Source organism: Gobio gobio, assembly GCF_949357685.1.
Source record: "Gobio gobio genome assembly, chromosome: 6".
Classification (NCBI taxonomy): domain Eukaryota; kingdom Metazoa; phylum Chordata; class Actinopteri; order Cypriniformes; family Gobionidae; genus Gobio; species Gobio gobio.
In genome coordinates, this window is record NC_137102.1 from 55,361,441 (window position 1) to 55,378,575 (window position 17,135).

Genomic DNA, 17,135 nt, shown 5'->3' on the forward strand with positions numbered 1-17,135 from the left:
ACACAAGTTCCTCACTTCCCCGCTCTGTTAAAGTGTGAACAGCATTGCAAGCGTGGCTAAACACCTCTAACTTTAGAGTATAGTGATTGGATATTTGCTCATATCAGTGCGTAGACTCACAGGCACGCTCAAACAGAGCCATTTCGGAGAGAAATAAAAAAACGCAATTCACAAGCTCATATTGAACGTGAATGCCGTACCGAACGGTTCAATATTATATTGAGAATTGTGGCATCCCTAATGTTTACTATTACTGTAATATTAGAAATGTTAATTTTTTTAATTCTATTTATCCATGGCACATGCATTTTGGTTCTTTATATGCAGCCTAAGTAATGTTGTCCAATGACTTGTATTTAGGTAGTTTATTGTATTGTAGGGTAGAGTATTATAGAAAACGCCGCACTTAAGGACTGTGTAACTTTTTTATAAATTTAGTGTCCCCAACTGAGCAAGCCAAGCCAAAGGCAACAGTGGCAAGGAACCAAAACTCCATCAGGTGACCTAATGGAGAAAAATAAACCTTGGGAGAAACCAGGCTCAGTCGGGGTGCCAGTTCTCCTCTGGCCAATTAACAAACAGTGTATGATTATTATTCTGGCAACTTTACAGGTCAGAGGTCATATCAGATCAGAATATTCAAAAGATCAGAGTCATCACGCCAGAGACTGGTTTATTGAGGATGACATGTCGTTTAAAAAATTATAAAATAGGAATATTCGAAAGATCGGAGTCATCACGCCGGAGACGTCGTGGATACCCATAAATAAATATGTAGCCGACTCACCTATGTTCATCAGGAGCCTTTAAAATATCATAATAGGGGCACTTTAAGAAATATTGTGCATTTTTCAAAAGGCTCTTTTTATACATTTACAGAAAAAGGAAAAAAAATATTTGCTTAATTATTATTTTTGTCTTGTTTTTCAGTATACAAATACCTAAACATTTTTAATTAAGATACATTTACTTAAGAAGCACAGTTACTCACTGTTCCTGTTTAAATGACTTTCATAGCTTTAATCAAGGATTCATCTATATTTAATTGAATACATACCCATTTAGCACTATTTTTTTTTAATTTCTAACTTTTGTCCTTCTCTGAAAAAGATATACCTATGCAAAAAATCTTGGTGTATTTTTGACTTCGAGCTTAACTATATATAAACAACATACCAAAAACATTAAACAGCCCCTGCAGATCATTATGAATAAGCATGAGGTACAGTATAAGAACTTACCATGAAGGAGAAGGAGCTGTAGTTCCTCGTGTTCACCCCTAAAGAAAGGGGTAGAAATAATTTGTGAAAAAACAGCCTGTACTGTGACATGTCCTGCATTATTTTCCATAATTAATTTATTAACAAGTGAGTCTTTATACTATCACACAAGGAAAGGTCAATAAGTCTCTTAAAATATCTTAAATATACTTTAAATTCATGCATCTTTACAAAAAAAAATGTATATATATTAAAATTGTATATGTAATATATATATTAAATAAATAATAAAAAATATATTAAAACTTATAAAATGGGATATATTTTTAATATAAATGGGATTTATTTTTAATAAATGGGATGCTGGTTTGCTGGTCAAGTATGGGATGCTGGTTTGCTTTTTTCCCCCTCCTCATTATACGTCTGCAATTTGAAACAATAAAAGAAATCCGGTAATTGTTTAAATACATTACACAAACAACATATATATATATATATATATATATATATATATATATATATATATATATATATATATATATATATATATATATATATATATATATATATATATATATATATATATACACACACACAAACAAAAAGAGGCAACATTTAAAAATATATATATAAAAAATATAAAGTAAATATAACTTTAAAAAAAAAGACTGACTTTCTCCAGTTCAATTTGCTTGTTTCTCCGCTGGGATCAAACCAGCATCTGTATATCAGTTCAGTGGTTTAACCCACTGGACCACCATCTCCAAAGCCTCTTTGGCCGAGTTGAAAGCCGATTTCGTAATTGATGTCTGTTAAAGGGGTGGTAAACCACGATTTCACTATTCTAACTTTAGCTAACGTGTAATGTTGCTGCTTGAGCATAAACAACATCTGCAAAGTTACAACGTTCAAAGTTTAAAGCAAAGGGAGATATTTGCTTTTAAAGAAATCAGTTTCTAAGAACTACAGCAAACGGCCAGTAGGGACTACACACATTCCTCCAGGGCTTGCTGACATCACCAGGCTCAATATTTACATAAACCCCTCCTCCGAGAATATTAAATAAGGGGGGGTGAGGCCATTTTGTATCGCGGCGCTGTTGTGGTATAAGTTAGTTAGGCTGGAGTGTTGTTGCCGCGATGCCGAGGAAACGCTGTTATTTTCATCCGGATTGCAGGTCTGGGGTACTTGCTCTGTTCAGCCTTCATAGGGACGGGGGTGCGTTGCAGAGCGTTTAACACACAGCATGTTATATGCACGTGTGTTTGAGTCAGCGGGGAATCAGGCGCGCGCGGGGCTCCTGCAGCTAAATAATCCTACATCTAACAGAGGAAAACATCCACCGTCTTCGCGATTTCAATGCCGGATTTGCACAACGTCAGCTGCGTGAAAAAAACACTGCCGGTGCGTGGATGCACGACGCGCGCGCTGCACATTTCACGGAGGACAACACAAACTTCCACAAACTTCGCGAGTTCAATACAGGATATGCACAACGGCTTGTCCTGAAAGCTGGATTTACAAACAGAAGCTGTTCACGGGCCACAACCTGTAAGTCTGATTTATTTTTCATCGATGTGTTTTCCTGTAATAGGTTGTTACAGGATGACAATGCTGTTCTGCAAACCAGTTTGTTAAATGCTCATTCATACTTAACGTTATCCGACGAACACCTAACATTACAAACACTAACGTTAAAATCTCAACAGCAAACTTGGCATTAGTGTACATGATTCTTTGATTAGAGCTTTTATGTATTGTAATCTACAGGCATGCTAAACATGGTTCTGTGTGTGATTTGGCTAACTTACTAGTTAAAGCCAGTGCTTAGTGTTTGTTTTGGGTTAGTTCTTGCGACAGATATTTGGCTGTAATCATTCTAAAAATACAAAAGTTAAAGTGCCATTCAGTAGCGATCATTATAGATCCGCAGTCTTTACTCCTGAGGACTGAACAGGTTCTGCTCGATCATCTTCACTCAAATGTTCTGGATCTGATTCAGGCTCATATGGTTTTATTGACGCCGTTGTTTCTAACACTGACCAAAGCACAGCCTCCGGTAAGGGGCGTGACGTTTCCGACGTGCACTGCGGTTAGCGAATCACAACACACTGGGCCAGCTAACCAATCTGAGCCCACTGCGTATTTTTGAGGGACTGGCTTCATACAACCCGGAAAGCATCAGACCGTTTTACAAGGAGGGACAGAGCAGTGTAGAATAAAGGTCAAATATATGAAAAATAAGGCAATTTTTTTTAAAACGAAGCATGAACACATGTTACAGTGCACCCCACAAACACAGTCAAGCCTTCAAAAGAATGTGTTTTACCACCCCTTTAAAAGAAAAATAAGAGGTGTTGACATGAAATGTCAAGCAGTGACAGCAGCTACTGTACCTAAAACTATTTCAACAAGATTTGTCTGATTAATTGAGTTACTAAATTGAATATTTGTGCCTTTAAATATTCATTCATTCATAACATTCATCATATTATTCTTTAAATTCATCACTACAGGACTATTTAAGAAAACTGTAGGCATAAAAAAAAAAAAAACAGAAATCAGTGTCAAATATACAACTTCACCCATACATACACACATTTAAATGAAATCTGTGTTATTTTTCAACTACCCTTAAACAAAGCATGTTTTAAAGTAAATTTGAAGTATAAACCATTAAACAGCTGATTAAAGTGTGTGTGTGTGTGTGTGTGTGTGTGTGTGTGTGTGTGTGTGTGTGTGTGTGTGTGTGTGTGTGTGTGTGTGTGTGTGTGTGTGTGTGTGTGTGTGTGTGTGTGTGTGTGTGTGTGTGTGTGTGTGTGTGTGTGTGTGTGTGTTGGGTTATGTTAATGCGTTTATGCGTTCTGTTCATCCAGGCTCAACTGAGAAGGAGTAAGGAAGTTGTAATAGGCTTCGTCGTTACTCGAGTCCGTATCGTCTTCACTCCAGTCATCGCTGACTTCGGGGTCGCTGGGGATATCCTGATATGAAGGCTCATCTAAAGATGATAATGACATACATATTACAGTATTAATAAAATTACTGTGCTTCTACATTTTTTACTTTCCTCCAAAAAACCGTAAAGCAAAAATAAGCGTAGAGCCAGTGCAGACTCCAATAAGCAGTTACATATTCTCATAACATGAACATCTCACTTACCATCATCACTCTGTGAGTGGGTGTTGTGGACTTTCCATTCACGCTGGAAAAAGGCGTACAATCCTAGCAAAGTAAACAGCATTTTGATGCCTTTACTAGGCGAACCCGCAGTGTGAAGCGAGGTCAACGTTTGTTATTTATCGCAGCTGAATTTACGTTGTGTACAGATAAAAATGGTGCAAAATCCAGTGCGCAATAAATCAATGTAGTTAAAATGCAAGCAAGTTGTTGTGGTTTAAGCAGGAATCGAGTGAAAGACACGAGAAGCAGTAAATCGATCATCAACGAACAGCAAGTGGTGCAGATTGAGCAAAGTAAGATTCTTTATACCGAGCTACTGTGATGTCACATTCTAAATGACATTCCAGAGCCGCAGAGAATTCCGTTCTGCGCTGTGGCTTGGGCGTAGCCGCTGAACTCGTACTCCAGTCCATTATTGTACTTAGGAAAAGCAGAATAAAACAGATTTATTTAAGAAATCATCACACACAATGCTTGTTATTTAAGTCGCGCAGGGGCAGGGCCATAGGAAGGGTTTTATAATCACCAAGGTCATAAATTTGAGCTAGTTAGGCTGGTTTGGCCTAAGTAAGTTTATTAATATATATATATATATATATATATATATATATATATATATATATATATATATATATATATATATATATATATATATATATATATATATATATATATATATATATATATATATATAATAAAATTGAGTGGTCCAAGACCTTGGGACTTTTGTCACACTTGAACCCACGAATACACACAAACATAATGACTGGATTCGAGGAGTTTTGTGGTTGAAATTTAAATAAGTAAAAAATCCTTTCCTCACGGGTCAATTTGACCCCCTGAGGAATGAATGGAATGCGAGGAATGCTTCAGCTTATATAGAAAAACCTAAAAAATTATTCACCCAAAATGATTTTATAATGTCTACATGTGGATCTGAATGCATACTGAAGTGATAAACTCGAGAACTGCTATAAGGCCATATGAAATATCATGTTATATATATATATATATTTATTTTTCCACAAGAGGTCGGCAAAGACAAAAATTGGCCCAATGTGAGATTTGAGCTGAGTTTTAAAGAATTACTTTGGGGCATGGGGGCTTGTGCAACATTATGAGTTGCTACACAATCTAATAGCTATTTTAATGTATTTATTATCAAACGGTCTAAGAGAAAATCGCATACCTTTTGTCAATCATTATATTCTTCTTGTAAATCATTATAAATTAATCATGTGAGGATCCCTTCTGATCAGCTTCTAGATCAACACATGTCCAGTCTGGTCCAGACTAGAAGTGCTAGTTTGGTGCGGTTTTAGCTGTTAGGCTTTTTTGAACATGACAATATGTTTTAGACTTCACTGAATGAGGGCCGATGTGCGCATGTGCGTCAAACTGATGGACATTCTGTGTAATGAAGGATCCACTGGAGGCAAGTTGAAGTGAGAACCCAAGTGCAGTTTAATTATAAGTGAACAAAACAAACAAGGAATTGACACAAACACAGACTTGACACATGACCTCACCACCATGGGTACATATAACAAAGCTAGACAATTGGGAACATGGCAAACATGAGGGCTGCGTCCGAAACCTGGAAAATGCTGCCTTCGGAGGACACATTTCAAGGCAGGAAGGCACCAAGGCACGTCCGAATCTAATGTTCGCTTCACTTCCTGTCTCCTGAGATCCCTTCATCTGATCGATTTTTGAAGGCAGCATATGTGTATCCTTCGCTGCCTTTGATTTCCCACAATCCTGTGCGTTCCATTCTGTGACAGTTGAGCTGGGAAAAAAGACGCCGCCCCAAAGTTGCGTTTGCTGGTCAGTTTGTGTGTAAATGTAAGTTTTTTACCAACATTTTCTACTTCTGATGTCATTTCTAGCGAGAAATGACTAATGTAGTAATTAAATATGTGTTTAGTTCTCACCAAAGCTCTCTCTATTTTGCTGTAGATCATTAAACGGTTACACTGCCTAAGAAGTCTGTCCGAAATCAGTTTGGTGAGGTGCCTTCATGCCCAAACGCTGACTTACAAGCGTCTGAAGTGAGCAGGGCCGGATTGCGACTCATTTTCAGCCCTGGAGTTTCATGCCTTAGACCGGCCCACTTTAGTTCACGACTGACTATATTAAAATAATGTAATTAAAACCTCGGAATATAAGTCTGCAATAGGCGCACTGTTCTCTACAGCCTTGTAATTCTTTGTAGTTTTGAAAAACATCATCATTTCCAATTCAGTGCAAAAACAGTAGCCTAAGTTTTGCTTCACAGTTGAAGATTTATTAGAACAGTAAATAACAGGACAGTATCAGAATCTATTTTCTTTAAGAATTAGTATTCATATCCAAACATTGAAAAAAAGAAAAAAATTTTTAACAAAAATAATTATATAAAAAATAAAGATTAAAATAAAATGTATTGCACTTTCTAATGACAGTAGCATCTTTTTCAAGGAAACAGCTGCTTTACAACTTCAAATATTTTTCACAAATATGAGAACATTAGTTAAAGAATTAAACAAGTATTGCACTTATCTAAAAAATAATTGTTTTAGATTTAGCTTGTTTTAAGCAAAATAATAATTTTAGGGTGTTTTTTTTCTTCAGAAAACAAGACATCATTTCTTATGCCATTTCACTTGTCTAGTAAATGTATCTTGAATTAAGAATAATTTATATATTTGAACTGGAAACAAGTAAGATACTAAGTAAGAAAAGCATTTTTTCAGTGATAATGTTTGCTTATTCACACACTATGGTACAATAGCAGCTTACCTGTGTATTTCACAGTGAGAGCATAAGTCTCTTCACAACTGGGTCCTGGCTCTCTTTCTGACACTAACTTAAATTTGTTACATTTATTTCTCATCACAAATATCCCCTTTTTACAAAGCTTTTAAATCAAGTCAAGTCAGTTTCATGAATGTATTGCTGAATCATCAGGTATCATTAATTATCTCAGGGCATTTTTCATTGACTAGGGCGCTTCGTTACTATTACTAGTTCTTCTGAATGACAATCTGGTGTGTTGGGCTCATGACTGGTGCTTAGTAACGTTACTGGGCCTTGCTCTTCACTGTTAGCAGCAAACCGGACTAGAGGCGGCTGCTGCTGAAGAGCTACAAGAAAAAGTTTGATACATGAACGTGGTTTGCAGACAACGTTGTTTTGCACGGTCGCTAGCATCTCGCACTGCTCCTAACTACCTTAACGTTAGCTTATTACCGGCCTCGTCGTCTTCATTTATTTAAAATGTGCTCAGCTTAGAACATTTGGCCGCGTCAGTTTCCAAAGCTTTCTTCTTTTTTATCCTGGCCTTTTCAGCGCCGCCTTTGCGCTTCCTATTATCCAAAATCGGACTTTTTTTATTTTGAGCAATTTGCAAGGTGCTGTGTCGGGGGCGGGGCCAGGGAGTGAAAAGATAATCACGTCATCATTAACCTGCAGGCTGCACTCTGCGTGATAATATTAAATAAAAAAGAGTGGGACTGCGGTAAAATAATAAATAAAAAAGTGGGGCTGCTGTGAGTGCAGGCAGCTATAGGGACAGCATCCATATTTCAACCCAGTGCCATGACAACAACGGCCCTTGTGGCCAAAAAAACAGACCGGCCCACCGGGAATTTTCCCGGTGCTACCGATTAGCCAATCCGGGCCTGGAAGTGAGTGAGTGAGATCTCCCCACTGTGGGCGGGTTGAAAACATCTACTGGCTGTAGTCTCCAGCCTCTGGCCAAAAAATCCTCAGATTACGCGTCATTGGAGGATTTTTTCCAGAAATAAAATGCATAATTCTCTCGTCTCAGGGGGATATGAGGGGGGGGGAAAGAACCATAATTCAAATCTACTATGGGGTTTCTACTGATACAAAGCTTAATGCTAAATCACTGAAGTGACCCTTTAAATACACAAGGACTAATGACTAAACAAGACACACCTGTGAACAATCAAGACAATGAACCAATGACAACATGACACAAGAGAAGCACATGATAAGATCACATGAGGGCAAGAGGATCACATGACTAACAGGAACCATGACTGTGATCAACTTCAGAATAAAAGACATGAAACATGAACAGGAAACAAAACCAAACACACGTGACACATTCTGCTACATTAAATATGCCTTTTATTGACTGTAAGGTATAAAATACAAAATTTGTATATTTATGAGAGCAGTTAATGTAAAGGGACTGTTGTAATGGTAATATAAAAATAAGATTAATAGAATGACTATTTTTAGATCAGTAAATGTGTATGTGTTTAGTCCGTGCTTTTGTTTTTCTGTGTTACGGTGGGCAAGTTTTAGAAAGTGTTTATATTTGAACCGTTTTGCATTTAATGTTCAGCACTGACTATAGACACATTCACTATATGTGTTAGGCTTTTATTTACACATTGTTTTAATCCTTGTCATGATTTTTATAAATAATTAAAAAAATACAATAGATATTTAAATATAAATATTAATTAGTTGATCCTGGGTCTCTTGTTTTGCAGGAAGGGTTTAATTTAATTTAAGCTCTGGGTTTAATTTCTTGTATTTTCTATTTCTTAATTTTATTTCTGTTCCTTGTCCTTGTAATAATAAATAAACCTCATTATGCTAGTTTACACTCTGCAGTTCAATGACTTTCACACACACCCTCTACCTCATCGTACAATATGTTAGTTATTGTTCTGAGCATAATAAATGTATTTAGTTTATAGATGCTTCTGTGTGTCTGTCTCCGCCTACTGGACTGTTTGTATTTTTACTGTCCTAGTTTCAAAAAGAGAAAAACAAGCACATTATGCTTGTTAACACTGCCTCAGACTGTTCTGGGCTGGATTTCTCGTCGTTCTTAAGTTATACCTTAAGGTGCACCTTAACGTTAATACGTGTTTCCTGAAACGATCTTAGTTAAGAATACCTTCTGTAAGTCCTACTTTCGTAAGGTTGGTCTGGATCACTCTTAGCTATACCTTATCATTATTGACAGTTCATTCCACTGGTGGCCACCACTGAGCAAAAAGCTTCTTTACATGTCAGTCCATATGAATATAATTCTGAAGTTGTAATATACTGTACACCCAGTGTTCAATTAGGCTAATTTAATTTTTTTTTAAAATTAAATTAGGATTAAAATTGTCATTACACTAATGGTTGTTAGCTTTTTAATTATATTATCCAAAGGTTCATCAGCTGGCAAACCATTATGGAGTCTATTTAAAGGGAATGATTGTGGAGGGGAGTTTGGTCAAACTATGGCAGCGATACAGCGAATATTTGTGCTAAATCAAAGACGGCGCTGGCCGCGGAGCCATTTCTATGTGCACTATTTCATCCGTGAAAACTTTAGTCCCCTGGCTACCCTGTCCAAAGCTGCAATTCAAAATTCATTTTGCCTGCCACGACAGCAAATTCAGCAGCTTTTAGATCTTGTTGGTCCGACTTTTTCAAGACAAACTCAACGGAGTAGCCCCGAAATTCAGCTGCCGCCACTCTTCTCTTTCTTTCTTTTTTTTCCGCTATAGCTGTTGATTATGTTTCGCGTGTGGCGCCTTTATTGAGTAGGTCATCCAATAACCGAAATTAGTGATTTACACCAATAATGTTATGCGGGCAATCAACTCTGCTTGTGGAGTAAATGAAGACTATGGTAAAATATATTATGATAATATAAATGGCATACTGCCCGTTAGTGGGTTGATGCATGATACCTTTGGGCATGAGAGGTTGCAGGTTCGCACAATCATTTCAAAATTATATAAATTATCCACGGTTTTTATTTTTAATTTAGTTTGCAATTTGGATTATATTTATAAGATCTCACGAGTCCTGATAAATGCAATTTCAACAATTTCTGAAGTGCTTCTATTATAAAGAACACCGCTGTCTCACATAACGCAGTTAAACAGCCCCTGCATAGAGTGATTCATCTATTTTTGAGTCATTGATAAACTAATTCAGCACCTGCTGACGCCGCACTTAAGAAGGTAAACCTTAAGCAACCTCCTAAGATATAGTTCGGGGCACGCCTAGAAATGGGATACCTTTAGTTAAGTTATACCTTTAGAGTCTTCGTAGCGCGCTAAGAGACAACGTTATCGGGAAATGCAGCCCTGCGCTCTGTCCCAGTGTTTTTTCCCCTTTGGTCTATTGAGGTACAAACTACGTGTTTTGCTACTCTGGAATAGCAGATCTCTGGCCCATTGGGCTCTGGTTTCAGCTGGCGCTGCGTGTTCAGCTCCTCCAGCGTCTACACAGCTTCACAGAGCGCAGCAGACACTGATCTATATTTATGACAAATACAGTGTGTCTATATTTGTATAGATCAGTGGGAGCAGAGGATGTAAACTGTAGTTGATGGTCCACTTCTGTAGGTGATCAGGAAGCTCTCTGCAGTTCCGGTGTCACTCCTGCTCACCCTAAACACATAAACAAAACCGTTTATCTACACTATCCTAACAATACAATCCAAGCCATGAATGCTGTGATTCAGATAAGTGTAATGTCACTGGTCACCTGTTCACTGCAACCAGGGATGGACCTCAATGTCGTCTAAAGTGGGACGGTCTGCCGCCGCGTCCCTGAGACACCAGCTGATCAACTGATGGCACTCTGTTACACACAACACAGTCTTCAGAAACACAAACCAACAAACTCATCCTGGGTTTCTACCTCTGAATGTTTGCTATCTCTTGCCTGTAGACAGCTCTCTAGGGAAGATCAGTCTGCTTCTAAAGGAGATCCTGTCTGCGGCTATGAAGGGGAAGCACAGGATGTTATAGAGCGTCACCCCCACAGACCAAACAGTAGCCGGTCCTGCATGATAGCGGCGCTGATTAAACCACTCAGGAGGGGCGTATTCGAGAGTACCTGAGAGACACAAGAAGACCAGAAACATCCACTGAATAAACTCCGGTCCAAACTAATTCTCTCACCAAAAGTTCACAAACATCCACAGAGCGTTTCCTCCTGTAACGCAAACCCACCTGCAAAAGACGTGTAGGCCGAGTCCTTCATCAGCGCTCCACAACCGAAGTCCAGCAGCTTGATGTGGTGTGAAGCTGTGGAGATGAGCAGGTTCTCTGGCTTGACGTCCCGGTGCAGGACTCCGCGGCTCTCGCAGTGCTTCAGAGCGGAGATCAGCTGCACCAGCACTTTCTTGGCCAAGCTCTCATCCAGACAGCCGTTCTCCTCGCAGAAACTCTGCAGATCTTGGCAGGGAACTGGCCGTTCCAGGATCAGGCTGTAGCGGGTGTCACGCTCAAACCACTCCACGAGCTGCAGGACGTTGGGGCAGGCGGGAGCCGAATTGACCCGGGCCATCAATGCCACCTCCAGAGGCAGCAGACCCTGACCTTCCTGCAGGGACAAATGCTCCATTATATCCAGCGCTGAGCGAAACGGAGGAAATAGAACAACAGATTTACGCTGGAACTTACATCTTTCAGCATCTTTAGGGCCCTGTCCTTAGAGACGTACTTGATGGCCACCTGTAGACGATAAGCCACAGTAAAGCACACCTGAATTTACTGATATCAACATTTATAAAGGCTGTCTGAACAAAGGAGGGAAGAAAATGTCTTACTGGCAGTCCGTCAGACCTGCGTATCCCAGCATACACGGCGCCGAATCCGCCCTTTCCCAGCAAACGGCCCTTCGTATATGCTTCTGCAAAACATACGATCAAAGAAACGTCTTAAGAGAAAACATGTTGCAGTCTCTAAAGCTGTACAAAGACATAACTTTAATGCAGTCCTTACATCAAACAGCTGAGGAATATTTTTTAATGACAAATCATTTAATAATTGAGCCATAACTTTTTAATATAAGTCTATTCTGACCTTTGCGAGAACGTTTCGCAGGTGTTTTAAATGAAGTGGATGGACTTCCATCGTCTGGTTCCTCCCGGCTCCCGCTCTGCCCCTTCCTCTTCCTGTCAGCCGGACCTGTGGACACAGACACAGCCAAATCAGAAGGCAGGGGGGCAAAATATCCTGGTAGTTCCTGGCCCAGTGTCGGGGTGGGGTCTGGCAGCGGCTCGTGATCGTGGTCTTCCGAACTGATGATCCAAACCTCCTGACTGGAAGCAGCTCTGCTGGATCTGCAGCGGCCTGGAGCTGGAATATTTCAAACATTAGAAACTGTTTTTTAATATTATGAATAATTAATGTCAGTGGTTACAACAAATTGTTACTTTATTTTTTCAACTTTCTATGTTAATGACAAATAATTGATTAACTGAGCCATACATTTTTTAATATAAGTCTATTCTGACCTTTGCGAGAGCGTTTCGCAGGTGTTTTAAATGAAGTGGATGGACTTCCATCGTCTGGTTCCTCCCGGCTCCCGCTCTGCCACTTCCTCTTCCTGTCAGCCGGACCTGTGGACACAGACACAGCCAAATCAGAAGGCAGGGGGGCAAAATATCCTACTAGTTCCTGGCTCAGTATCGGGTGTAGCAGCGGATCCTCGTGGTCATCCGAACTGAGGATCCAAACCTCCTGACCAGCCGACTGACTGGAAGCAGCTCTGCTGGATCTGCAGCGGCCTGGAGCTGGAATATTTCACATCAAATAATTAGTCATATTTTAATAATAATCAATTACAAATTGTTCTTAGAGTAACTCAAGTTTATTTCATATGCAAGGAATCAAATACATGTGATCACTTTGCCCGGGAAATTTAGGGATCACATGTGGTTACCTCGCACAAGTTTCTTCACATTAATTTAGTCAATTATTGTACAACATCACACCAAAGAGTACAGAAGCCCAAGAGGCGAAACTCAATAGAACGCTCCATAGCAACCGTTGCCCCATGACGGCCGCCATTATGGACTGAAAACTGAAGGAAAACGCCGAAAAATAATGGAAGTCAATGGCACTGAACCAACTTAACATAAAAACTTAACATAACTTAATTTTTTCTGGCCGTCATATCTAAATATGAAAACAATTTCAAATACATTAATGAGGATGACCGACGTTAAATGACAGAAAATGTTACGTCTATGTGCTGGTTATGAATGGCCTAATTATCCTTCGGAAAATAGTATTTTGGGACAAAATATTACTATAGTACTATAAGACTACTATAGAAATACTATAGCGGCTCTAGGATATTAGAGGCATTACAGAACATAACATACTTCTGTGATGTTCTGTAATACCTCTATAATATTTTAAAGCTGCTATAGTAGTCTTATCGTACTTCTATAGTATGTCCCAAATTACTACAGTATTCCTATAAGATTACTATAATATTTTGTCCCAAAATACTATAAGATTCCTGTAGTACTTTTTCGTAAGGGTATGCCCCACCGATTCGGCTTCATTAGCCTACCACTTACGGTTTGCAAAGATACAATTATAAAATTACTGCAAACCTTTAATCTATCAATATTTATGTTCTATTATGCATTTTCCTTGTTTTATGAATAACAGAAATTCATGAAATAATATATAGGCAGACACACAGTAATAAGATATTTATTCAAATGTTGATTTTGATAATAGTGAACATCACCATATATATGATTTGGAAAAATAAATTAATTCATAAAATAATAAATGAACATTTCTAAAGAAATTTCTTTTACATAGAATATCCCAAAAATATTAACAACTTGTTTTTCAACATCTTCAGTGAAAGTGCACACAGTGAACGTTTCAATGGCAAGAACAAAAACAAAATCAATCTGTGAATGTCCTATTACAGGCGGAAAGGTACAAAAAAGATGTGCAATCTAGCAAGTGCACACATGAACTATAAACAGGACTAAAATGGAAGTGGTGTCATAAGATCTCAGTAATTAATCAGACACCACCATCTATTGTGTGTGCATTTGTGTATAATTTTTGCAATTTATTGCAGAACACTGCTTGCGTTTTGACAAAACTTATATTCATCTTCACAGTTGTGACTGGCGCGCTAACGATTTCAGCAGCTTTCAGTCAATAATGGCGGCCGCGCCTCAGCAGCGCCATCTACAGACTGTTACCCATAACACAACAGAGTTTCGCCTCTTGGGCTTCTCTACTCTTCGATCATACCATAACCCAAACCAATCAACAAATACAGAAACAAAAATAAACACTCACCTCTTCTTTCACCCATGAGAGCCATCGACATCGTCCTCCAACCTGTAATAGAAACAATACAAAATACAATACAAAAAAAGAGAATATAATACAACCTTCTTCAGAAATACCCCTCCCCAAAAAAATAATCAAATCAAATAAAAAAACGAAATAAAACTCCAAACTCCGTCGAAAATTACAATAAAATAAAATTGTAATCAGAAATAATATGAACTCTTTCAGAAAATAAAAGTCGATGGAAAGAAAATATCTTCCGATCTCCTTCTAGAATAAAAGCCTCCTCAAAACTCTTTCAAACAGCCTCAAAATCTCGAGATTTGCACAGGAAACAATCTGCAACCGTGTCGGTGTCTCGCCTCCGCTCAACCAACAAACAGCGACGGATTCCACTGTTTATATTTAAAGTTCATATTCACAGGACGCGTCGCTATAGCAACTCATATGAGCACGCTCATATGCACGCACGCAAAAACACAAATAACGTCGCGTGCGTGAGTGCAGTTACGCTCTCGGTTTTGTACTTGTTTTATAATTCCTGGAATTTATCATTTTCAAAGCCTTAATTGTTCATCATAAGAAAACTGAGTACAATTAATGAATTCACAGTTGCAAATGACACCCCTTCAATTCAAAATATAGACATTTGATTTAAATGTAGCCTATTTCTTTGATTGGGACTCTGTTTAATTTACCTAAAATTTAGAAATGTATGTATTTAAAATAGCGGGGCAAACTACATACTTGTTTGCCGTCCATTGAAGTCAAGCTTTGAAGTTTTATTTTATTCATAAAGTTTAGGCCTATTTTATTTCGATGTATGATTTTGTTTTATTACCATGCATTATTCCTAACCGTAATATTTAAGTCCGAATCGTCACATGACATCGCAGATACATTTAACTCTTAATAAACTTAAATGATATGTGTTCATAAACACTGAGAGATGGTGCTTATGATCATTATACATCATGAAGGTCATCACCCGTTCCTTCATTAGTAAAATCATATAATGGGCTTTTTCGTTTTGTTTTGGGCTCGTTTATTAATTTTAATTTCTTCACCCCTCGACTACTAACCGGTTTAATTCACAGGACTAAATTTAAAATCACTCTTTTTTTTTTTTTTTTAATAATTATTAAATGCAGCACGACTTTCAATCTAATGTCTATTTCAACGGGACGTATTTTCCGTGCCTGCACCACGTTTTTCTTTGCAACACGGTCTCACCCCTATTCGTCACTTGACAACGGAGAGGGTCGTCCGATAGATTTGAGTGCAAATCCCTCATCTTTGAATTTTGAACTTTGATTATTTTTCTAACACTAACTCTTTTTCCTCTCTTTTTTATTTAATTTTATACATTAAAATTACATAATTACAGGACGGTATATTTTCTATATGCTTAAAACATTCATCATTATATTTGATAATTTTCGATCACATATTGTGGTAATTTTCCCCTCACGTCCATAAGCCGACGTTGAGGGTAGCTAGCTGAAACCCTTTTCTCATTCGGTAATATCACGATTTTTCCTCTCTTTTTAATATAATTTCGGAATACATTAAAACGACATAATTGCAGGACTGCATATCTGCTGTAGGCTTAAAACATGCCTTGATTTATTGTGGGATATTTTATAATTGTCGATGGTATTTCAATTTGCAATAGTGAGCCTACTTTGCTTTTTTTTGCGCCAAAAAAGAAAAGACAAAAAGAATAGCCTACTTTTATATAACTTTCATCTCAATACTGATTATGAAGTTGTAAAAAATGAATTATATAGCCTACTGCAGAAATGTTTATATTACTTTATATGGACATATCCTTTGGCAAAGAGATGGATGCATTCTGGGAAGAGATATGTGTTTAAATGTAATGGCTACATACTCGTGTTTCCTTCACTTGGACATTTATGCTGACCCCTTTAAAATTGAGCACGGATATAAAATATTAAGACTGTACTTTTTAATTATGATTGATATTTTGGCGCAATTTTGTGCAACACGTCACAGTGTGCGACCATCGCAGAAACCATTGCCCAGCGCGATTCCACCACGGTAAGTCGCTTACAACAGTCTAATAAGCAAGATGAATTCATGAGCATTATTTACACGTCCAAAATTAATACAATTACGAGTTTATTAAAAAAACATGTTCTAGGCCTAGATATAGGTTCTAGATATATATGTAGGCCTATATATATTAATAAAAATTAATTTAAAAAAATGTTACGTGACTTTTAACAGTAGCATAGGAAATAAGAACGTGATCTGTATTTATTTATCCTAAGCATTTATAAGAAAATGGGAATCACTCACTATTAGGGTACACTTTTTAAATCTTATATCAACATAACACTACATAATTAACATTTTCTTTTGTTCTCCCTGCAGATCCTGTCAAACATATCACCTGTCAAACATATCTGAACCTGCTTTTTAAAACCCAAAGGCACTTTTAAGAGCCATCTCTTCATTATTTTCTATATCTTACATCCTCTTTGTTCTCACTATCTATATTTCTGTCCATCTCTTTAATCTTTATCTATCTCACGGTCTTTATCTATTGCTCTTTCTTTCCTCCCTGTCTGTCTTTGTCTACTTGTCTGTCTTACCCATCTTTTGTCAGCCTGTC

General features: G+C 37.8%; 1 protein-coding gene across 1 annotated transcript; it reads right to left on the reverse strand.

Annotated features, from left to right (window-relative positions):
* Positions 1–10,920: 10,920 nt before the first annotated feature.
* LOC307128589 (serine/threonine-protein kinase pim-3-like) lies at positions 10,921–17,119 on the reverse strand (the record flags this gene model as incomplete). The annotated part of the gene is made up of 9 exons (XM_079820503.1): positions 10,921–11,012; positions 11,097–11,270; positions 11,387–11,759; positions 11,840–11,890; positions 11,986–12,068; positions 12,242–12,517; positions 12,676–12,954; positions 14,501–14,542; positions 17,116–17,119. The coding sequence occupies 9 exons, from the start codon at positions 17,117–17,119 to the stop codon at positions 10,921–10,923; spliced, it is 1,374 nt and encodes a 457-aa protein (XP_079676629.1).
* Between the last annotated feature and the right edge of the window lie 16 nt (positions 17,120–17,135).